Genomic DNA, 25000 nt, shown 5'->3' with positions numbered 1-25000 from the left:
AGTATTTGGAAACATTGAAACATGGGAAAGCGGAATAGAGTGCACACGACCAGAGAGACTCTTCCTAAGGATATATGGGGGAAATCTATTCTTTTCAGATAGCCACTGCCAATATTCTAAAGAAAGGCTTCCAATCAGGTCTAGATACTGTCTGTGGTGGTTGACATTGATTCCCAACTTTACATGGTTTAGAATTACTTAGGAGACACACCTCGAGGCACTGAGAGCTTTTTGAGTTTTTAAATTGGGTTACCTGTTGTGGGGAGACCCACCTACATGTAGGTAGCATCATCCCAGACTAGGGTCCAGGAACACATGAAAATGATAAAGTGTGCTGAGGGTGTGCACTCTTCCCTCCCCTTTGTAGCTACAGATGCAATGTGATTGGTTATCTCATGGCCCTGCCCCCATGCCTTCCTGGCCACTATGACTTGCACCCTCAAACTGCACACTAAAATAAACCCTTCCTTCCTTAAATTGCTTTTAAGAGGTATTTCTCACAGCAATGAGAAAAGTAACTGGATTGTGAAGTTCTCTACCGGATCATGAGTGAAGGGTTATACACAGTGTGGCACAAAGACCGGTGCATCAGCTGACAACTCATGAAAGATTCATCTGAAAAGACCCCTGCCCAATCTGTGGGCAGCTCTTTTGAAGAGTTTCTTCTAACTCAGTAATTGCTTACTGCATCCATAATATCAATGGGAGACCGTATGAGTCTTTACTTTAGTAAGGTACCCGAGTCTCTTACCTTTCTAAGTCTTATGATGGACTAAGGGAGGTAGCTATCATTTATTTTAACATTTGTTTAATTGGTGCATGCTTAGGACAGAAGACAACTAGCAGAAGGTCGTTCCTTCCTCTCACTGTGTACTCCTTCAAAGATCAAACCCTGGTTGTCAGGCTTGCAGGCAAGTGCCCTTACATGCTGAGCCATCGTGCTGAGCCATGGGAGGGAGTTATTTTTAAAGGATTCTGACAAGGTAACCTATGGGCTGTGTTCAAACTGAGTGAAGGATATAGGCGAACAGATAAAGTGTGAACGGTGTTTCCAAATGCTAACCAACCGTACTCAGGTGAGGTTTCAAGTCAGGGACACTAGCTCCACTGCAGTCTACGACTCCTTCCAGCTCCTGCACGCTTGCTCTGCACGCTCTCTCCTGCTCTGTTGCACAGCCCCACTGACCAGGATGTGAAAGGCTCTTTGTTTCTCTGTGTAGAAGTTTTTCCTGAGTCATTCATTCAGCTCAGGTGTAGAGCATCCCCTAGTTACCATGGTTTCCAGGGTTGGCCATTACTATGATTCTCATGCTCTAGCTGAATGCAGGAGTCCCCACCCCAACACTTGTGTATTAACTGTCAGACCTGAGAGCTGTCTTAGCCACTTGGACTTCAGTTCTTCCCCCCTCGCTGTCTGTGGAAGCTGTCTTTCATTCAAATCTAATTTATATTCTCTTTCCTTTCTATCTCACTAAAGAAATGGCAAGTGAGCTCCTCCATATCACCCTACATTTCCGACCCTCCCCCAATTTCCTACCAAATCAGAGGTTAGTAAAGAAGTGGCATCTTAATGTCTTTCCCGAACATAACTCCTCTCTTCTCTAGGAGAGCAAGTCCTTCCTGGGCAGCAGCTGAGCTTCAGTGTCTGATCCTCCATCCCAGCAGAGACTACGAAACCCTTGCATGGCCTTGCCTCATCCATGCTACTTTCAGGGATAGCAGTCTACCCTCTAGCTTCAGGAGTATCCCAGTCGGGTTATGGTGGCCCTCATTCACCAGAGGGTATGCCTTCCCATAGACTGTACACAACGCAAGTCTCCTAGGTCCCGCTACCCTAGGGATGCTCACATGACCCAACTGTTTTTCCATGTCTTATCAGCCACACCAAGGGGCACACCACTGCCACTGCAGCAAAAAGATAAACAGTCCCATCCTGCATGGGAGACAGAAGGCATATTTACATGGATCCATACATTGGACCTATGGATATTTCCAGACCAGGTTGCTCAGTGTCAGTTCTCTTTCCTCTGACCCATTTCAAGGATGATGCAATTGCTCCTTCCCCAAATTCATCTTGGGTTCTGCCAATTATTAGTTAAAGCATCAATTATATTGTCGGACTCTTGATGGGAAAATACAAAGAAATGTCTATTTACTCCAGCTAGGGCATTAATTATATACCAAGAACGCCCCCTCCCCCAAAAAAATCCAGTCATATTTAGCTTGGTGAGCCAACAAGTTTATTAAGAATCTGAGTGACAACCAACATTGGTCGTATAGTGGTGAGCATAGCTGCCTTCCAAGAATGTGACTGACAGTGTGCCTATGGGAGCGTCAGTGACTCAAAGCCAATTTGACTCAGAAGACTCGTTTAGACTCGGGAAGGAATATCACTAGTGTCTCCTACACATTTTTCAGGAAACTCTATTGAAGAGGCGCCTCTCTCTGAACAGTTGTTCATAGCTGACATAATCTCAGGGAAGGACCTTGTAAGTCTGGTTAATTTTTAAGCTTCCCAGGTCTTACACACTTGGTTAGCTTTCAGGACTTCGAACTCTCCTTCGCTCTCTGAGATGGATGTTATAATTCAGAGATAGCTCAGTAACAGCTCACATACTCAAGGCACTGGGTGGAGAGGACTGTCCCCTGTGGGTGCCAGTAAGGAGCTGTGGCTTGCCCCTTGAACTTGATCTGTGAGGGATACTTTGATTGGTGTCCATTTCATTTTTAGCAAGGGCAGCTACAGAAGGTAGATAGCCCCTCGGGTGATATCACAGCTAACTTTCTTTCACAACCCATTTCCATCTACTGGGTCCTGTTTCTCTTTTACAGTTTGCTTTATTTAGGGTTTCTGTTCCTGCACAAATCATCATGACCAAGAAGCAAGTTGGGGAGGTAAGGGTTGATTCAGCTTACACTTCCACACTGCTGTTCATCACCAAAGGAAGTCAGGACAGGAACTCAAACAGGGTAGGAACTTGGAGGCAGGAGCTGATGCAGAGGACATGGAGGGATGTTTCTTACTGGCTTGCTTCCCCTGGCTTGCTCAGCCTGCTCTCTTATAGAACCCAAGGCTACCAGCCCAGGGATGGCACCACTCACAATGGACCCTCCCCCTTCATCACTAATTGAGAAAATGCCTTATAGTTGGATCTCATGGAGGCATTTCCTCACCTGAAGCTCCTTTCTCTGTGATAACTCCAGCTTGTTTCAAGTTGACACACAAAACCAACCAGTACACAGTTCTAAAATTATTAAAGATTGCCTAAGATAGATGACATCCTTACTAATAATGGGTCTCATCTGTCTAGGAATGAACAATAATACCCACACAATGATCTCTTAGCCAAGGAAGTGTTCCCTTGTTTATCAGAACAGAAGTTTGTTGAATTACTTCTATGAGTACTGACTTTGGGGGTTCCTTTGGATTTAAGGCACTGAAAGGATCATATGTAAGCAGTACTTTGCAAATAAAAATCATTTCTGGGTGTTTTTACATTTAGATGATTTTTTATAGTACATGAATTAATTATATATAGATTGATAATTTCCATGTCTATTTCCTCATTTGATTTTCAAAATATATTTAATAGTGCAATTAAATAAAATATTTTCAGCTGCAGCTCTTCTTTTCTGATTTTACTTTCATTAGCTCTTTAGCCAACAGGTATAAAGGGATTCAACTAGCTGGTTAAACAATCTCTAAATGTTTAATAACTGAATAACCTTGTAACTCAGCCTTATGGACTACCAGGGCTTTGAGTCTGTATTTAACTTTTATCCATTTATAGAGTTACATAAGCACATAATAGATTACTAGGGAAAGACACAGGTGTTTACTTGAACTCATTCACAGAGGAATATAAAACACAACCATATGTAAACTCAGCTATGGAATGAAGGAAAAATGGCCCCTAAAGGCTAGCTGAAATTTTGGGCTGGGCACGTTTTAAACCGACAAACCAGGAAAACGTTCATCAAGCTTTACTGATATAGAATCAAAATAAATATGACTTACATGTTGCATAGGTCACCTTTAGTCAACCACCGCCTGTTTTAACTGTCAAGTTCATCCATACTTTCCATACAGAGACTGATATGTACTAAAAATGAGACTTGCTCCTAGGGCCATTGGGTCTGCCACTGTCTCCTGGCTTCTGCATGTGCCTTGTGTGCGGATCATGCACATTGAAGATAGGGGAGGGGGAATATTGCTATGAGCTTCAGGTCAGGCAGGGACACAGAGTAAGACCCAAACCAGCCCAGGCTAAGTAAGACTCTGTCTTAAAAGGGTGTGATATGGAATGGGGGAATTTAATCAACAATATCCAGAAAGAAATACTGCAAAAATAAAACCTCAACATTAACGTATAATCTCAAAAATTGGTCTCTACAGAAAATTTATTTCAACAATAAAATAACAGTATCTCCAAACAGGGCCACTGGGGACCAATGTTCAAACATTCTTGATTTTTTTTAAAGTTACATTAAAAATTATATATATTTATATGTGTGTATGCATATAAGACATGTATATACACACATATATGTCTTAGTATAGGGTTTGGTTCGTGTTCTTTAGAGATTCTTGTCATTACATCAAAGTCTACAAATTGAAACCAGGAAAACTCTACAAAGCCCTGTGAGTAAGCAACTTTGATTTTTTTTTCTAATTATTTAAAAGTTAGCCGAGGTGGGAAATGCTGGCTGGTGTACTTTCTACTTTCTACAGAAAGCAGCACGATTGGAACTGTGTTCTCATAGCTTCATACTCCGGGTGCGACTTGCTCTTTGAGCTTCAGTAGCCCTGCCTTGGCTGAAAAAGCCGTGAGGTTCTCTCCATTTTTGTTTGATGCCATCATTCATGAGACACTGTTTTAAGAATGTGATGAAGTGGGGCTGGATACACGGCAGAGCCCCCGGGTTTAGTTACCAGCACCCCCATATTGAGCAGTTCACAAAAACAATTGGTCCAGGGGATGCAGTGCCCTCTTCTGGCCTCTGTGGAAGGCTACGTGCATGTGGCGCCTAACTTACACAGGCACATGCTCACACACATAAATAAAAATGTATCTTTTAAGAAAAAAAATGTGACTGGGGTGTTCCCGGCATCAAGCAAAGCCCTCCTTTGTGAAATATAACGTATCAGGTTCTGTTACAAGCAGGCGTTACTAAAGCTGAGCGAGGCGCACAGGTCAGCCAGAGAGCCTGGCTCGACCGCAGAGAGGTTCAGCTTTGAGCCCCTCTGCCACAAGAGGAAATCGGTTAAATTAACTTATGGAAACAGGTCCACCTGAAAGTCTGCGGTGTTTTCTTTTAAATTATACCCACCCACTTCATTAGTCAAATTCATTTCCTGTTCCTTTAAAGTAGTAGGCCGGCCGACAAGATGCATAAATACGCTCGAGCCACTTATATAGGTCAGCCAATACAGGCTACGGCTTTTTAAGTGCCACCTGCTAAGCCCACGCTGTATTTTGCTAAGGAAATTCCAGGACATAATAATATCCTAATCAGCCACAAAGAACAATCCCAGATCTGCCTGTTGGGCTGATAATTACCTTATCACACCCTGTGAAACCAAGCTCCTCCGTGTGCCGGAGGAGCCTCCGATCCTCGGCAGCCCGTTCTAAGAAAGGCCAACAATGGAGAGGGAGTGGAGTGTGCCGAACCTCCGTATCTACATAAAGGAGATTAGAGGCGACAGCGTTCCATTTTACAGCTCAATCATATTGTGTTAGCACGCGCTTATCCGAGCGCGGACGAAATTGAAAGAGAAATAAAAAAGAGCCAGGCAGATAGGAAGCAGAAAAGCGAGGCATGAGCAATTTCCAAGGGTATAAAGGGATGCTAATGGCAGGGCCTGTCATTCTTAAAAAGGGCTATTAGGGCACCGTCATCTGTTCTTGTGCCCTTACGCTCCTCCAGCTAAAGTCAAGCACTCGCTGAAGCCCTGTGCTCCTTTTTCTTCTTTTTTTTTTTTTTTTTTTTTTTTGCTTCTGTAGATAAGTGTGGCCATGTTTCACAGCAGCTCATGTCCCATCTGTGTGATTTATTAATGCAAGCCAACTAATTCTACTTACTGATAAAAACCCCTCACCCCCTATGTATTTTTGTTCAGTATTTTTGTTCTTTGGTAGAATCTCTCACTTTTCATAAAGGCTCAAGGGAGCACGCTAAAGAGGCTTTGTAACAGTGTAGAAGAGGAGCTGGCCTGACCTGAGATGCAGGTTCAGGTGTGCGAAGGTGTGAGAAGACAGTGTGCATCACAAAGGCTTGAATCATGTATGTGTGTATGTGTGCACGTGTGTCTATGTGTGTGTTTATGTGTATATGTGTGTCCTTGTATGTGGTTGTGTGTGTCCATGTGTGTCTATGTGTGTTTATGTGTGTATATGTATGTGTGTCCTTATGTGTTTCTGTGTGTGTGGCCATGAGTGTGTTTCTGTGTGTGTCCGTGGGTCAATGTGTGTGTGTTGTGTGTGTGTTGATGTGTGTGTACATGTATGTATGCATCTGTGTGTATTTATGTGTATATGTGTCTATGTGTGTGTGCATATGTGTGTCCATGTGTGTTTGTCTGTGTGGGTGTGTTATGTGTGTGTTTCTCTGTGTGTGTGTGTGTGTGTGTCTGTGCACTCATACATGTGCATGCATGTGTATAAGTTCACTTTACTTTTATGGTGTTACATAAAAAATTCTAAAGTTAAGACCAAAGGAAAGTTTCACTTTGCTTCTGACTGTGGTGTGACTCCAGACTTGCCCAGTAAGGCTGGTTCCCTACAGAGAGAACAACTTTCTTTTTATCCAGGCAGACATGTGACTTTAATCTTTACACTCCTCCAGCCCATGTGCTACATGTCGATGTGTAGTTCTCGGATGCCCTTGGACTCAGGCATGCTTTGACAACACCGAGCTTCCCACGCCGTCCCCAAACCCATCAGGCATGCATATTGATTAAAAAACAAAAACAAAAAGCAAATAAACAAAAAACTTAACCGGTTCAGTGAATTGATGTTTTTTGAATTCCCTTCTGAAAAGCCCAGGTTCTCTTTGTAATCATTTAAAATACCCTCTGGGAACTAGCAAAACGAGAGCTTAAGGCATCTTGCCAGTGGCTGCTTCTTCATTGCTACTGAGAGAGAACAATGTCAGGGCCCACCAGTTCCAGGGCCTGGCTTGCGACTGAGCACATGAACCCACACCGTCGTTTCCAGTACTGGAAAGGGCAGCACTCAGTTATTTAAAGCTACTGCCTTCGCCAAAGTTGCCCAGTCCGTGACTACAGCACGCTGCATCTCCACATAGGTACGTAACCAGGACTGTAAATTCACCTTTGACCTTTCCAAACCACAGGCCTTAGGAGCAGTTGCTTTTTTTAATAGCTGGTCTTTCTCATGACAATTCCAGATGGTATCAAAATACTGCCTTAATAAATCTCTTAAACTTGGGAGACCTGAGCAGAGCTCATGGAAGTGGTAGGTGATCTGACATCATGGTGACAGGAATCACACACTGCTGTTTGTTAGTTGGCTGTTTGTGACATGGGGCATGGAGGTCAGAGGTCAATGCCAAATATTTTCCTCTATTACTCTCTACCTTATTTTTGAAGAAAGGGTCTATCTCAGAACCTGAAGCTCACTGGTAGACTGGCTAGTGAGCAATTTCCCATGATCCTCCTGTCTCCACATTCTAAGGACTGGGATGACAGACATGTGCTGCCATGCCTGGCTTTTATATGGGTTCTGGGGGTCTTAACTTAAATATGCTATTATTTTGAAACATAGTCTTCAATGTTTACACAGACTCATCTGAAATATACTATGTAGCCCAGGCTACCCCAAACAGTGACACTTGTCCTACATCATCCTGTCTAGTATTGATTCTGCCATTGTTATGAGCCACACTGGGCTTGAATGTGTTTTGAATATTCCGAAAACATCTGTGAACTTATGTGAGTTCTTGTATTTCTCTTTGCCTCAATCTCTCTGTCCTTGAATAGAGGAGAATAAATATCCCAAATTGGAGAGTGGTTCTCAGTAGGGATGTGTGGGGTGGGCAGATTGGTGTCAAGTGTTCCCTGGCATCATAAGGTTGTATCTCAGGACATTTTTGTCTGTTAGAGGGGTATCACTGGTATCTGGTCAGTAGATGATAAGGATGCTATCAAATATCTTAACATACACAGAAAAGCCAGCTGCAACAGAATTTTCTAGTACCAAGTATCAGTAGAGCTAAGATGAGAAGCCCTGGGTTAGAATTATATGTATGTGCGTATGCATGTATGTGCATATGCATGTATGTGCATGTAACAGTAATAATCAAAGAAAAACAGGCTGTCAACTTGAGAGTTGGGGAGCATGGGAGATTTCAAGGGAGTGTAGTTGGGAAGGGCTGGGAGGTAAAGGGAGGGGAAAGTAATGCAATTCCATTTATATCAAGAAGACATTCAAATAGCAAAAAATGTATATAAAAGTATAAACATATGAAACAATGGTCTACCACATTAATGTTCTATCCTGATTACCTAAAAATGTGACTGTAGACATGTTTTCAAAAGATGCTAGTTTTGTTTCTCTCTCCTTTGAGCCACCCACCAACAGCACTCTCCTCCCAGAGAGGTTTTCATATGCTGTCCAGACAAATGTGTTATCTGGCTTTGTCCCACTGGCAGGCCTGTCATTCTACAGTCAAGGCACATCCTCCTGCCTCGGCCTCACAAATGCTAGAATCATCAAACCGAGCCATCTGGCCCTTTTTAAATCCTTCCTTTGCACACCTTTCTATACAATCCATGTGAGTGTGCTTATGATCTAAGTTCACCATCCTGTATCCACAGGGCCGAACTATATTCTTCTAGATATTGTTATTCTTGTGTGGGTGTTTGCCAAAGTATACATTCAAGTTACCTATTTAACCAGTTCTGACTTAATTTGGAGAGCTTTATTAGCACACAGTGTAAGACAAAGTAGCCGGTATAATACAGAGCGATGTTTAAATTAGTTTACAATTTGCTTGGTCTCATCTAGAACTGCCCTGAACAAAGCTATTCAGAAATGTCAGCTGTGTCCCTAACCACTGTAACAAATTGTTGCCTGAACGCTGCACACCTAATGACTTCAAATTAGCTTCACTGCGATACTGCCTGACAGTTCGTTACGACTGTTAGCGACATGGCTGGCGTATCATGACCAATAAATTGGTTTCAGTGTGGGCTGGGAAAGGGACTTCCATCAATTTGATTAAAGAAATTACTGTAGCATTCAAAGCATAAAGACAAACTAGTTTAAGGAGACAGAAATAAGCTAACTGTGTGTGCCAGAAAAAAAATCTCTCGTCACTTGAAAACTTCTTTATAAACTATTTGAAAACAAAAGCCAAAGGAAACAACAAAAATGAATTCAAACATACTACAAACATTTTCAAAGGGGTTCCTTTTGTTACATAGCCAGGTACACAGGCTCGGGGTCAGCATATGAGAAAATCTGCCATCTTTATCTAGCATGTCATTTTGTATATAAATTCATCATAAATATCTAATTGCAAACTGATTTGAAATGTGTAATCATAAAGAGAAGGTCAAAGTGAACATGAACGGTAAATACCAAGATGAAATATTCAGAGAAAGAAAAGAGAGTACACTCACCTACTGCTGAAAATAATAGTTGTAAAGTTAAAAAATAAATAAATAAATAAATAAAAATTTTAAAAAAGCATGTAGAATTATTTCCTCAGGAAAAAGACAAAAATCTTTAACATAACTAAGAAATGGTTTTATGGATTGCATGTTAAATTGTGGCAGGTAGTGCTCTCAAATAGGGAATGACTGGTGCTCAAGACAGTACATAAACATCACACTTATCACTATATAAAAATCAATGCTCCAAATTAAGAAAACAGGTGCTGAGTTAAATGCAGACAACAGAGAGTTAGAAATAATCTCACAGGAAAAATGTAAAATTTTCTCCTGTGGGATATACAAACCTGGAGGTGCCTGCAGTCTTTGCATTTCTTTAGGGTTTCTGGAGAACTTACCTGGAATATGTTTTGCCCATCCAATGATAACCACCAACTCTCTGTCGGCCAAGTCACAGAGTGTCGTGAGGGCTTTGATGTCACTGTCCGGGACAGTAGGGTCAGGCATAGCATAAATCTTCTCTGGTTCAGCCACCAACAAATGCGAGACAATCTTGTTATCTGTGGGGTCAGACCAGAGCACTCTATGCTCACCAGCAGAATCACCGACTTTCATAAACTCTAAGCTATTTCGTATTTTGAAAAATAATTGCAGCATCCTACAATAAAACACACATACTCCATCATGGTTCACCCTGTGTGCTTTGAGCAGCGTTTAGGAAAATTCACAGCAGGAAAGAACTCACTGTTCATGACAGAAAGCATCCCTTTCTTTGCCTGCATCTATAAAGGAGGCTTGGTCCTACTGTGAACATTTTTATAGCAAACAGGTAAAAGAAGTAAGATGCTTCTTGGGCTTACTCTCTGATTCTTAAGTGGGATCTAGGGGAGCAGATTAAACAGCATCCGATGGTTACAAAATAAAAAGCCCAGTGGAAGGAACTGAAATATGGTCTAGTGCAGAAAGCAAAGACCCACAAACGCCCATAGTCTTAATAGGCACGAAAGTCATTAACTGTTTTAATTCCTTTAAGGAAGAGCCAAAGGTCAGAGCCCTTCTGCCAGGATGAATTACTGACTATATAACTCTATCTCCTTGGGATACATTAAACAGGAGCTGCCCTCCTTTCCCCGGTCTCCATGTAGCAAGCCAACCCTCCAAATACAGCTAATATCTGTGCCCATAAAAACGAGCCTGCTTATACGATACAGCATTTTCTCCTCCAGCACCTTATTCTTTAATCTTCTACTTTCATCTCTTGTCCCCAGTTCATTCTCTGCTTCAGATTTATCTGTCTGAAATTTGTGATCTATGCTTTTGAAATCTTCATAAAGTCAACACTGGAGACGAATGGGAAGTGTCTCATCGGATGTGTTTTGCTGCTTAGGGGCATGTGCGGGTTTATGGAGGGGCCGTAAAGCCCGGCCAACAGAATGTTTTTTCTCGTTGGCCTGATTTTCAATTTCTTGATGTAGCTTTAGATGGGATTCTCTCCCCTACATGAGGAGATACAAATGGGTAAAAAACTCAATTCACATATTTAAGAGTCCTGGGTAATATCTTTCCAGAAAAATAAGAGTCTAAGGGACGTTTTGTGGACAGAGCTAAGGTCTCATCTCAAGTATGTTTCCTACTCGTCTTCTTTTACTCTGTTTTTAACTCCTTCGACTTCAAATGACACCTGGCATTCATTGGTCTAATGATGAAATAACAATGAGACTTATCTAAGATATATCTAGCATTTTTCCTGAGGTTGTATGTGTGCTTGTGTGTGTGTGTGTGTGTGTGTATGTAGTATTCCATTGATTCTCTGAAATTAATTCATATAATGTATTTTAATCATTTAATTATTTAATCCAACCCTTGCTCCTCCGTCTAACTCTTTCAAGCTCCTCAAAATCTATCAACTGTCAAGAGTTCCTGAATGTACAGGGTAGGAAGGCTCCTGAGACTCCTCCCCCAACTCTGTGCTAGAATGATGGCTAGCTTGATTTTGTTCAGGTCTTGTACAGGCAACCCTAAAAATATTTTTTTAAAAAAATACACTAATATGGACATAGAAATTACACTTATTTCAGATAGTAGTCCTTAACTTTAATGTTAATATTTAGGTAGAAATAATCCCAAATAGCACACTTTCTAGGAAAAAAAATTAACTAATGGTGATATATGTTCTTTTTAGTTTATAGAACTTGAAAGGAGGGGTATTTGTTTGTCCAATATGCCATGGAAGGAACTCCATGTATTTCTGGTTACACAGAGAGAAGTTTTGATTTTTGTGGCTCTGAAGAAGCATAAGTGAAGGGTATAAATGTGTAACCATAGGAAATCATGAATCTAGATTTTATTGTTTCTCACAGGGGGAAGCACACAGCCTGCTCTAGCCAAGTCATGGCTTTCTGACGTGTAGGTCAGAGCGATTCAGCAAAAGCCGGGACATCCCCATCCTTCAGCAAACAGAATAGCCAACAGCACTGTTTCCGGCTAAGTCTTATTTAATGTTTCCCTAATTAGAATCAATACAACCCAATTTTCAGTCTTGGTCCTTTGTAGTCCACAAACAACCAGCCAAGGGTGCACAAAAATCTCTCCAGCTACCTTCTTGTTAAAGTCCCCTGATGCCTATCCGACGGGATCTGAAAATTAAGTTTTATAAATGTTTGTTACAAAAACAGACTAATTGAATGGACTAAGGGAAATTAACACAACGGCCTTTAGATAACGAGTAACGATTCATTAGGAGCCCTCTTTATCTCAGAGGAGTAGAGCGCCCAGCAATTGCTGTAATCTTCTCAGAGGTACTTGACAAGCCGCTTCCCAATTTTTCAGGTTTACACAGAAAACGATAGATGTCCCTGGACCATGTTGATTTGCAAATAGCCTGGTGCTTGTTTGCTCTTTCTGTAGAGGAAATTATCAGTGGCTTTTGGTAAATGTGTGCTTCAGGGAAATGGGAAACGGGCAATCTAGGTATTATTGAATCAAGAAACACTAACCCTCTGATGAAATTAAGCATTAGTGTTTATTGCATTTTATTGTATTATCAGAAAGTTTTTAATTATAATGGGCAAAATCTGCTTAACACACTCCTAGATTGTATCTGCAGAATGCCAAACCACTTCGCAGGCTGAGGAGGCGATGCCAGATTTGACAATTGAAAGGATAATCAACATAATGTTTTCTGGAAAGGCAAGAAGAAACCGTGCCATATGTTCCCTCGCGCTTTAATGTTATGTGAAATGGGCTGCTTTGCCTTTAACACAGTTAAAATGTCCTTTCATTTACAGTTCAGGGTCTGCTTTATTTACTTAACACAGTCCCAAATGCACAGCACTGACCCCTCCTGGAAAACTTGACCTGGAAGTGGGCCCTTCCTTTTTCCTTGAAGGCAAATCAAAACAGCCTCATCTTCTCTAAAACTGCTACAGAAGGAAAAGTAGCTTGTGTCCTCTGCGGAAGAAAAGAACCAGTACGTGCAAGTATTTTTTGCTACCAAAGCAACTCTTAGGGACTCTTCTGAATGCCAGGCATAAACATCTAGGTTGCTAGCTTGGCGGCACTGTAGCTATTAACTGATTTCTCAGAAAATGGGATACATTTATTGCCACAATCTATACTCCAGCCCCTTTTAGTTAATGACGAAGAGAATGGGGTTTGCATTGTAGCTATGCAGCAGCCATCCTTTCCAATTGCAACCTGGTATCATAAAATCACGGGCTCTTTAAAAACAATTTATAACACCCATAAGGGCACCTGAGATGGAACCACCAACCTATGCTCATTATCAGTAGGGTCTATTCTCACTCTAATCTATTGCTAGCTACTGTGTTAACCTTATATAGCTTCAAATTAATGAGGCCCCTAATGTATTTTCATTGGGAGGTTGAGCAGCCAAACTCATTTAGTTAGGGAAAACTACAAAAGTCACTTTCTTGTGAAATCTGAAACTAACAGCTCCAATGAACTAATGATCACAGTATGATCCGTTTTATGTACCTCTCTGCAAATAACGACAACCGGTAAATGTAAAATTCACACTATATAAGCTGTGCATTAATATGCTTATGCTTCTACCAAATGACTAGGCACAAACAGGGAGAGCAGAGAATTATCATAGATGGCTTTGAAAGAAATGAAAGAGATCATTAGTTGGGTTGACACTGTTCTTCATAGACAATCCCTGAAGATAGAGTTCATGTTCTCCAGCAGAGAGGAGTTTCCTTGGACTCAGAAGGGATGGGCATGCCAATACTAGGACACACAGTGCCAATGGGAGGATTCTGTGTCTGGGAAGAATATCTGTTGTACTTACATGGCTTTTTGGCTGGCTGCACCAGCTGAGGGTTCAGGTATGGACTGTTCTCAGCATCTATTCTACGCTTGTACTTCTGCCGACCTCCACGCACTCTGTCAAGGCGGACCCCTGCGGACAGAGACAGACAATGGTTTACTGTTAAGGTAGTTACAGAATAACCAAATACATCAACTGAATCTACCAGAAGTGGTAGGAGACAGACAGTGGGACTCAGAATGGACCAGAGTTACAAAAGAAGGCATAAAAAAAAATGGAGGCTGAATCAAAAGGCTGGCTACCCATGGGTAGAAGATATTAAAGGCATTTTCTACAGAGCCTTCAAACTCACCATCTATATATGCATCAGGGCAAAGGCACACTCCCATGTAAATTAACCAAAGAAGTGGTTTCTTGTGTGCTAGTGTCATGGTATGTCAAGATAAAAGACGTTAGCATTCTGTACCCTCTCCTCCATCATTCACAAAAGTCCCATGAGTGGGGCCCAGTCAACAGAAACATCTAGAACTCTAAAAATCCTCTTTTGCTGCACTTGTGGACTGAATGCAATAAATAGTTCCAACAGACTTGGGGGAGTGTGGGACTGATGTAATCCAATATTGGTCCGTATGAAACTGTCAGTGTATTTCCTCAAGAGATTCTTATTTACAAGGTGACACTATGGGCAAGACTATGCAAAGTGTAGGGGTGTTTTCCCAAGAGGGAATTCAGAAGGTACAAAGTCAAATCTACCACTCAGATATGTAGCCTCCCAGCCTGTATATTTAGTTATAGTTTTCAAGGCATTTCATCTTCACAGAATTGTAGCTTCATTCTTCTAACTCTTGGATTCATTTTGTGTATTTGTATCAATATTTACTAAAGTTTGACACATTTTACTTCTTTGCCCAATTATTAGGCTTCCTCCTCTCTCATAATTTTATTTTGCAAGCTTTCTCCAAGATTTTTCAACTTTATGTGATGTGGTTCCATTTTAATCCAGCCAAGATGTACGGAACATTACTGCTTCCTTATAGCCTTGATGTCTGTCAACTAACTTCACCCTGGGCAGAACATTTAGTCTGCTATCAGTAGATGTAGCAAGAGAAGGCAAGGCAAGGAGAAAGGAGAGGAAGGGAGGGAGAGAAGGAGGGAATATGAAATAAAAAAGGAGAGAGCACTTTAGTCATCTCTAAAATTGTTAGAACAAAAGTCTGCAGAAGACACTTGGATCACTCAGATCTGGTGTATGGGCTCCTGAATATTCTCTTAGACCTTATCAGGGGATTCATATTGCCAATATAATTTCACATATAGCTGATAGATTTCTTTTTAAAGAATATCTATTATACTTTTATTTATTTACCTTATAAGGGAATAAGTGCTTGTGTACACATATGGAGGGTACTGGACAGCTTGCAGGAGTTGGTTATTTTCTTCCATGATGTGGGTCCTAGGGATGGGTCTCAGGTTGTCTGGCTCGGAGCGTGTGCCTTTACTATCTGAGTTGCCTCAGCAGCCCAGCGCTGCTCAGTTTCTGAAGATGAGATCTGTCCTAGCAAGTAGCACTTGGGGAAACTTAGGAGATGGCTCTCAGCCCCTAAAATGCTTGTTGTTTAAGCCTGAGCTTCGTTCCTAGACCCCATATGAGATGCTGAGTGTACCAATGCACACCTGCAATCCCAGGATCCACAGGCAGAGGTGGGAAGACCATGAAGTTCAGTGGTCAGCTCTCCAACCCAAACAGGAAGCTCCAAGTTCAGTAAAATACTGTGGCTCAAAAACTAAGGTAGAAAGTGACTGAAGTTTGACACTGGACATCAACTCCTGGCCTCCATGCATACAATCACATGTTTGTACACACATACACAAGAAAGTATGCACACATGTAAAACACACACAAGAAATTAGCTCTCAGCGCTCTGACTAAGTGTGTCTGCACTGCCTCCAGTTGGACCTTGAATTAAGTCATTCAGTATAGTTCTCTTGCGTAGGGTCAGAGGAGATACATCTGAAGTCATTCTTAGCCAATGTGACTGGATCTATAAAGAAAACGCATCCTCAAAAATATTTATTGAACATGTTTCTCTCCCTCCCTCCCTCCCTCCCTTTCTCTCTCTCTCTTTCTTCTCCCTCTCCCTCTCCCCCTCTCTCTCCTCCCTCTCCTCTCTCTCTCTTTCTCCTCCCTCTCCCTTTCCTCTCTCTCTGTCTCTCTCTCTCTCAACAGTGAGATAAACACTATCACCAGGCATTTCCCTTTTGATTTTGAGGACTAACTTTGTGTTCATGCTCCAAATGACTCTCTAATGTTCCCCACCTCTGTCCCTAGCCATCTGGGTAGATAAGTAGCTATCCACCCAGATATCTGCATATACACCCTGCCATCCATCCACTCCACCCACACATCCACCCCATTCCTAAATAGTCAAGAGCTTTCCAAATACAGGAGGATTTCACTTTTTATTCCCTAAAATGAAAATCAATTGGACAAAGAATTCTTTTATGATTTGTGATCTTTATTTATATGACAGTAGGGAAAATGACTAGATATTGATAGTCATAAAGCATGAGATTAATAATCCTATAGTAAAACCTGACAGAGATTCAATATGCAGAGCAGTGCTCCTGCCAAGTTTGGATAACAATTAATAGCTAAATTTTCTGAAGTCAATGTGTTTTAGAAGATCATAATAATGTATTCATGTGCAAATTCATTCTCAATCAAAAGCAGCCAAATATTAAAAATGTTTCAAATATTTCAGACCAAATAAAATATACCTACTATTGCCTTTTAACTTTGCTTCCAAACCTGGGGTAATGTGCCTTTTATGCACCCCTGGAGGGACAGTGCCTGTCACCATGATGACTTTCCGTAGCTGGCTATACTCTCAGTAAAAGTTTAAAGGACAACCCAACTAGCAATAGCTGCAAATATCTTTGCAGTATGCCATGCCATTCAATTTATTTCTTTGCACTGAAGCAAAATCTGACCAAGGAGACACAGTCCCCTTTCACCTGGATCAAGTGTAAACATATGTGGGAACAGTAGCATGTAAGCCAAACCAGACCCTAATAGACCTCTGAGAATAGCTTCTTCACCTTAGATGATTGACAACCTATGTGCTCACTTGTATGACAAAAAATATCACGACTTAATTATTTTCTTCTTTTGAGACAGAGTCCCATCTCAAAAGAGATGGATAGATAGATAGATAGATAGATAGATAGATAGATAGATAGATAAATGGATAGATTTTTTCCCTTGAGTTCAGCTGTAATTTACTGAATATGAAGAATAGAATTAATAATTACAACCTAAACTATTGTGTTTAAAAGGTTCAAAACTTGCCAGGCAGTGGTGGTGCATGCCTTTAATGCCAACACTTGAGAGGCAGAGGCAGGCAGATTTCTGAGTTTGAGGCCAGCCTGGTCTACAGAGTGAGTTCCAGAGCTATACAAAGAAACCCTATCTTGAAAATAAATAAATAAATAAATAAATAAATAGTTCAACACCATGTCACTATACAAAGAAACCCTATCTTGAAAATAAATAAATAAATAAATAAATAAATAAATAAATAAATAGTTCAACACCATGTTAGTAAAAATAAATAGCATTATTGATGACTAGTAATTTGGTGAGAACCAAACAGCAACACACCCAAAATAAACATTCCTGTGTTTTACACATCTATACAAACAGTTTCTCCTTAGATACAATTTATACAATACCTTTGAAAAAATAAAACATGAGGGGGTTTCCCTCTAAAAATAATGTGCCTAGGATGTAGTGGGACAAGATCAGAAGTTAAGGAAAGCAACTGGGTTGTCCACTCAAGCAGAGACCACTGTCATCTTTTCATAAATAAATAAATAAATAAATAAATAAATAAATAAATAAATAAATAAATATTTTAATAGTTGGCATTTCCTATCTAACCAGGACATTTTGCAGGGCTTCTTCACATACAGAGTGTGCCTGTACACCACTAGGGAGTTACAAATTGTATATACTGTCCAAATTCACAAACGAACAGAGCAGGAGCAGGGCGTAGAGGGAGAAAAAGCTGTGAAGACGGAAATAAACCCAATACAGCAAAAGGGTCAAGCCAAGGTCACCCAGGTCCACCCATGCTAAGCCAGCATGTTCCTTCCAAATGCAAATGTTCATGATATTATACAGCCCAGTAAGTCAAAGCACTTTCACTCCTGCAATACCATAAACTCAGATGGGTTTCCTAGATATTCTTTCTCTTCAGGGAATTATTAAGAATACCTCACCTGCTTTCCCAGTTTAAAAATAAGGCATTTATTATGTTGTACCAAAGCACAAGTTTACTAAAAGATGTTAAGGGTAAAATCCCCAGAATACTTAAGAAAGAAACAAGCGGCCACATCAACATGCAAACAGTTTTGAAATGTTTGTTCAAGAATTTTAAACAACCAGTTGTACTTGGTAAATGTCATCTAGCATAGACCTCAGTAGAGTCAGAGAGGGCCATGGGAAAGACAAACTTAAGACAGCAGGACCCTTGCCTATACTGTCTGCTACACTGTTGCCGTGTGCTACTGTCTGCTACACTGTTGCCATGTGCTACTGTCTGCTACACTGTTGCCGTGTGCTACTGTCTGCTACACTGTTGCTGTGTGCTACCATGAGCTACACTGTTGCTGTGTGCTACTGTCTGCTACACTGTTGCTGTGTGCTATTGTCTGCTACACTGTTGCTGTGTGCTACTGTCTGCTACACTGTTGCTGTGTGCTACCATGAGCTACAATGTTGCTGTGTGCTACCCTGAGCTACACTATTACTTTGCTGCCTACTAGTGCCTCCCTCCATCCCTGTAGGAAGAGAGCATGAGACCCTAACCCAGTCGCTGGTGGAGACTGTTGAGGGCAGAATCTATGCCTAGCACAGAGGGCCTTCTTTTGCAGGTGCTGCAGCAAGAAGCTATAAGAATTAGCAGAGTCTAGGCAAGTGCTGGGGATTTGTATGGCAGCTTCTGTTGGGTTCTCCTTTGGGACAAAATCTGGGCAGCTATGCATATTTATAGGCAATGGGTGAGTAAAAATTATTTGTATGTGCACACATATGTTCCCGGGAAAAGCCAACCATATTAAATGCTTAGAGGCCATCTAGGAGCACAACCAACCTCTGGCTACTTTTTGTAACCCCTCTCAAAGTAAACAGCAATACTGTTAAATGTGGCTTTGAGATTGAGTCCCTTTCTCCCAGTTTTAACAGACAGCCCCCTAGTCCCAATTTCCTCTCAAGAAGCACTGTCTACATGTGGTCTCATTGAGCCAGTCCATGACTGACATCATGGAAAAAACTAAAGTTCCTGAGAGTCTGTTACATGATACACATTGAGGGTGAGCTGAATTCTATATGAATTAATGCACATACCCTCAAAACAACCCCACAAGGCAGTTGTTATTTTTGTCACATTTTACAGGTAGGAAAGCCATAATGTGTTAGAGACAGAGTCAGGTGTGAGAGTTGGGGAGAATGCCTATACCAAAAAATGTAAGTAAATTACTTAAGTAAACAATATCTCTACCCTGATTAAAGCATAGATAAGAGGCAAGCAGAACAGGCCTGGCTGTGCCAGAGCACAGGAGCAAAGGGAGACCACAGCCAAATTTCACATTCCCAGTAGGCACCACCAATGGCGCACAATGGCCCCACTGAGTGGTGGCTAATGATTTCGGTTATTTTGGATGGACTTTCAGGCCTACAAGACCAGAGATTTGGAAACTGTTCCATCTGGGAATTAAAATTCTGTAATATGTGAAAAATGTAAGAGAGATCACAAAGGGATTGAAAAGTGGAGGATGTGGAAGAGACAGAGATAGAGAGACAGAGAGGCAGACATATATATATAGAGAGAGAAAGATAGACAGAGATATAAACAGAGACAGAGATAGAGAGATACAGAGACTGAGAGAGACAGAGAAGCAGAGAAAGAAACACAGAGAAGCAGAGAAACAGAGAGAGAGATAGACAGAGAAACAGAGACAGAGAAAGTCAGAGAAACAGAGAAACACACAGAGAGACAGAGGCAGAGACACAGAGAGACAGAGGCAGACAGAGACAGAATGCCAGAGACAGAGAGGGGACAAACGGAGATAGACAGAGACAGAGATGCAGAGAGACTTTAGTCTCTAAATGGGCTAAAAAGGCCGGGCTCACATTAAAGCTTCTTGTCTTCTAGATAAATGAGCAATCAGCCATCAGGAATCAGTCCTCTTAGGCTTCCCACAGCCATCTGGGTGATTAACATAGAAAGCTTGCACTGGAAATCACATAGGCGTCGAGGTGCATCCAAAATGTACATGTGACTTAATGCACATAGGACAAAAATCCCAAAAGAAGCTCCTTGACACCCAGCTCCCTGAAGTGCAACCCACAGCTCTTGCCTGGCTCCGAGCCCTTGCACCAGACTTGCAAAGTCTGGAATGGAGCCCAAGAGGAAATAGCAATCATTTGAAAGCACTCTCCACAAAATGTTTAGCAGAGAACTTTTCCCTAGCAGAGGTAAAGTTGCCTGTGTGCAGCACAGAGGCCAGATCTATGACACATACAAATTAGGTCATCTGCAACAGGTGACACATTTTAATTGAATGTCTTCTGTCTGCAATCCTGACAAAAGGTGAATGGAAATGAATGAGTCCGGCAAGACAGCCCTGAGCCTCACAATACCCAATATCTCATTATTTTTAAACAGCTGTCTATAAACTAATGCTGACAAGCCTTGAACCTTTTATTTCTGCTCAGGCTGAGGTTTCTGGGAGTCGGGGGCAGAATAAAAGGCAAGAAGGGAGAGGGGCACCCAGAGCATGGCATTAGACATGTGATGCCTACCATTATTAACTCTTCATTGTAATTAAAGAAATCTCCTGCTCAAAAGGCACCCTTTCTTTGCTTCCCCTGTCAGGGGTAGCTAAACATAGGAGCTGTCTTTAAAAAAGAAAAGAAGAATTTCCTTTTATTTCTGGTATGTTTTTGTGCATATGTACACATATGTAGTTTGTGCTGTGTGCACATACACGGGGTGCCTATGCTTGGAGGCCATGGAACTTTCCAGAGTGTTGTTCTCACACTGTCACTTTATTCCATTAATATGGGGTCTCTTCCTGAAAGAAGAGCTTGGCTGGGACTAAGCAGCCTCTGTGACCCTTTGCTCCCGGCCCCCAGCAGCACTGTTGGTTCAGGTGAACTCACAAGTGGGCACCCCAGCCTTCTCTCCAGCAGGCTCTTATTATGTGGCTTGGGATAGTCTGAAATTCATTCTACAGAACAAGCTGGCTACAAACTCAGAGTGGTCCTCCTGCTTCTACCTTCAAAGTGCTGGAATTGGAAGCAGGACCCCCTCCCCCATGCTGCACCAGATTTTTATGTGGGTCCCAGACATCTGAACTTAGGTCTTCATGAATACACAGTAAATGTTCTTACCCCCCTCACACACACACACACACACACACACACACACACACACACACACATCTACTAATTTTTTTACCTTAATAATCTTAAATGTTTTATTTCACTGTAGTGATCATTATAGTCTGCCAAAGTAAAATCTAAAACAAGTCTGGAAGTTGAGGATGTACTTCATTCTGTCCATTGCTTGCTGACCAAGCATGAAGTCCCAGGTTTACATCCCTATACCGAACAAACCAAGAGTGGACCTGGGCTTTGATCTCAGCACTCTGGAGGAGCAGACAAGAGGATCAGAAGTTCATAATTCAAGGCTAGCTTGGTCTATATGTGTCCCTGTTAAGCAAACATACATACAAACAAATAAAAGAGTAAAATCTACCACAAAGTGTACCAAGAACTGGTGTACATTCTCAGACTGTGTTTAGTGGAAGCTATACCCAATATATAACATATAGAAAAAATCATTTTAAAAGCAATTCAATGTAGGTATAATGTTAAGATCTGCATGTCCAACTGTCATACAAGTGACAGGTTTCTTGTGGCATTTCTAATCTCTTGTGACATCGGCAGCAAGAAGTTTAACACAACAATAGTAGTATGACTCATTCACAGAGCCCATGGGAATGCTCTCTGTAAACAACAGCACAGATGAGGTTTAGTCAGGTTGTAGTACCATGTAAATGTAAACTAAATATGAAGTCAAGATGGCTAACAAGTTGCTGGGCTGAGAATCACAGCCATTCAGTCTTAGAGAGGATGACAGAAACAGAGTTTAAAGATGCCACTGTTAGGACTTAAGCAGAATAAGGGGAAAGTAGCAAAGGAACCCTCAAATAGAACTAAAGGATGCTCTATTGTAGGTTACCAGATAAAGATAACTGTGCTCACTAAGACCCTCAATGTACAAGCCACACACAGCCTCTCTTCATTTACCAAGCAGAGGCTAGATATGTCTGAGGGAAGTTAGTGAAGAGAGAGAGGAAAGAGAGGACGAGTAGGCTATCAAGGGCATAGAGCCTGTTCAAATTCAGACTTGAGAAAAGGGGACATGGGTGCAGAAGGTGTCCCTTGTTAGAGACAGACATATCCACAGAGATGAGGGACTTCTCTCTCTCCGAGTACTCCGAGACAGGTTTCTCTCCCCAGATTTGATCATGGCTATGGAGGGGCTTAAGATGAGGGTAGAGAATTTGTGAGATACAGTGATAATTTAAAAATCATTTGTAGATAAGTACATATACATATAATCAGTAAATAAAAATGTTACACACTAAACAAGCAGTGTTACCTATACAGCTCATTTGCATTCACTATCATTTGATCTTCTGTATATCAGGGGACTCTAGATTCTCTCTGCTTTCAGCAAATAAGTTCAGCTCACGTGACACAAACGGTATATTCACAAGGAGGCAGCACATCTTTACAGCTAGCCTTCACGCTACATAAGGAGACAGGTCTTAAGAAATGCCTTCAGGTTCCACCCTAACTGTCATAAAATGTTAAAAATAAGCGAGAAAGCTTGATATAAATAAATATAAATGGTTGATTTCCTTTCAAAGAAAGGACCCATAGCAGGAAAGTGAGTACTATCGGATCAGGCTCGGAATCAGGGCCCAGGTCTGAGTTCTCAGCATGTGGCAGCTTAAGGCACTAAACTGGCAAGTTCAAATCAAGGGGAGGAAGAGGAAGGTGGCAAGGAGGGAGAAGGGAATGAGAGAGTGGGAAAATGGTCTTCAAATGCTGCTGCAGGAATTCAGAAGTTACCTGGATTTAAGCAGAGTGGGGGACAGGTAGAAAAACACCCTTGCTGTATGCAGAAGCTACATGCCCTGAGTCCCCAGGAGTCCCCTGTTCACATCAAGCAGGGAATTTCTTGACAGATGTTCTATGGGTTCTTGTCACCAGAGACCTTTGTTCAAAGCACCCTCAAGGTGGGGTGCAGAATTTCAGTTCTAAGATCCAAGGGGAGAGCAAATACACTGGTCTGCTCATGAGGCAGCTCAAGGCTAGATGTCGATGTCAGGATGCCCAGTCCCAGATGTCATTGCCATCTGTAGGGAGAGGTAGACTTTCCCATGAAAGTCTCTGATGTTTTCCCAGCCAGCATTTCTTAGTCTATCCTATGGGTCAACAGCTTCCCTGTGTGTATCTGAAACACCCCCTGGCCCAAACAGACTTTAACACATTCTATTGCCATGCAGATTCAGTTGAATTCCACACACTGTTTGAAACTGCATCACAGGATTAAAAATGCAGCCAAATGATCTTGGACATTTTAGCTGTATATAAACATCAGTGAACTTGCTATGTAGCTCACGCAGTTATTACAAAAGAAGACTCAAAAAAGAAAATAAGACGAGCAAATGCATTCATGTGTCATTTATTAATCACGTGTTACTGTCTGCTTGAAGGCTTTATTTGTATTTCTCCATCTAGAGTACGCACACAGAATGTATCAATCTCTTTGCAATTCTTTCTGTAATTCTCACTTGCTGATATTCTTAGTGTGCTGCTATGTTACACTTTAAAAGATATAAAAACACGTGGGTCACAAAACACAGTGAAACACACACACACACACACACACACAAGAGCTGGCCAAAAAACGGAACACCACAACTCAATATTTCAGCCTTCTTCCCAGACTCTTTACAAAGAAACACATAGTTGATGGCTAAGGGGATATCAGTCAGATTCTAGGAAGAACCGACATGTGAGAATTATATTCAGAGCTTTATTTAAATAATGAATGCGAAACAGAAAAGACTATATGTCCCTGGACTTGGGGAATTTGACAAATAAAACAAAAACAAAAACATTCTCCTCCCAAGACACTTTTATTGCCTTCCTGCCTGGAAGCAGATGAATGAACCCAACCACGTGGTAAGCTCTCTTCCAGTTCCAAGAGTCTATGAATGAAATACTTAAGAAGATGGAAGTGACCCACAGATCTGGAGTCTGACAAGTGCCTGGGCAGCTGGAAACATAACATACTTCAGCTCCTCGGTCAGTGGAGACCGGAGCCAAATGGCAGCATTAGCAGAGCTGACGGCAGAAGGCTCTCTGGCACGGGTCTTACTGCCTCTCCCACTGACCTTGGCCAAATGCATCTCTCTTTGTTCTCACCGATAATAGAGCAAATAAAATACCCGTTTGAAAAATGCTTGCAGCTTATTGCTGCATTAGGAAAAGATCAATGTCCACTGCCCATGGAGGGGAAGCTGACACGGGGAGATTACAGACAGCCTCGGGTTGGCTACCACGTCTGGGTTCAGCTGAGCAGAAGACACACGGACTGGGCTAAGCTAAACAGAGGAAGACCACGTAGTGGGTATTTTGAAAGCCACATGGACTGGGGAGCACTCTGTCACTGAACTAAACAGCACCTAATCCCCAGAATGAAAAACATGTGTGAAATCTGACCTATTCCATTAAATATACCACAAAAATAAAGGTCGCATCTCATCGTGTACAGTTGTCTGGAAACTATGGTATTTATGTGCAGATGTTTAGTCATACTCCTTGACTATGGGAGGCATGTTTCAAGATCCTTGGTGAATGTTGACAGCACACATGGCATTGAACTCTATATGAACTATATCCCCACCAAAACACACACACACACACA

General features: G+C 41.6%; 1 protein-coding gene across 2 annotated transcripts in view; it reads right to left on the bottom strand.

Annotated features, from left to right (window-relative positions):
* Esrrg (estrogen related receptor gamma) overlaps positions 1-25000 on the bottom strand; it is a 479885-nt gene that overhangs the window by 52816 nt on the left and 402069 nt on the right. For both annotated transcript variants that reach the window (XM_052200978.1, XM_052200977.1), the window contains 2 exons: positions 13950-14060; positions 10036-10197 (listed from right to left, as the gene is read on the bottom strand). In XM_052200978.1, coding sequence (XP_052056938.1) covers positions 10036-10197; positions 13950-14060 — 273 coding nt within the window. The remainder of the gene's footprint in view (positions 1-10035; positions 10198-13949; positions 14061-25000) is intronic.

The sequence above is a fragment of the Apodemus sylvaticus genome, chromosome 12 (assembly GCF_947179515.1).
Source record: "Apodemus sylvaticus chromosome 12, mApoSyl1.1, whole genome shotgun sequence".
Taxonomy (NCBI): domain Eukaryota; kingdom Metazoa; phylum Chordata; class Mammalia; order Rodentia; family Muridae; genus Apodemus; species Apodemus sylvaticus.
The sequence above is the reverse complement of the archived record's forward strand: the minus strand, read 5'-3'. Positions and strand labels throughout refer to the sequence as shown.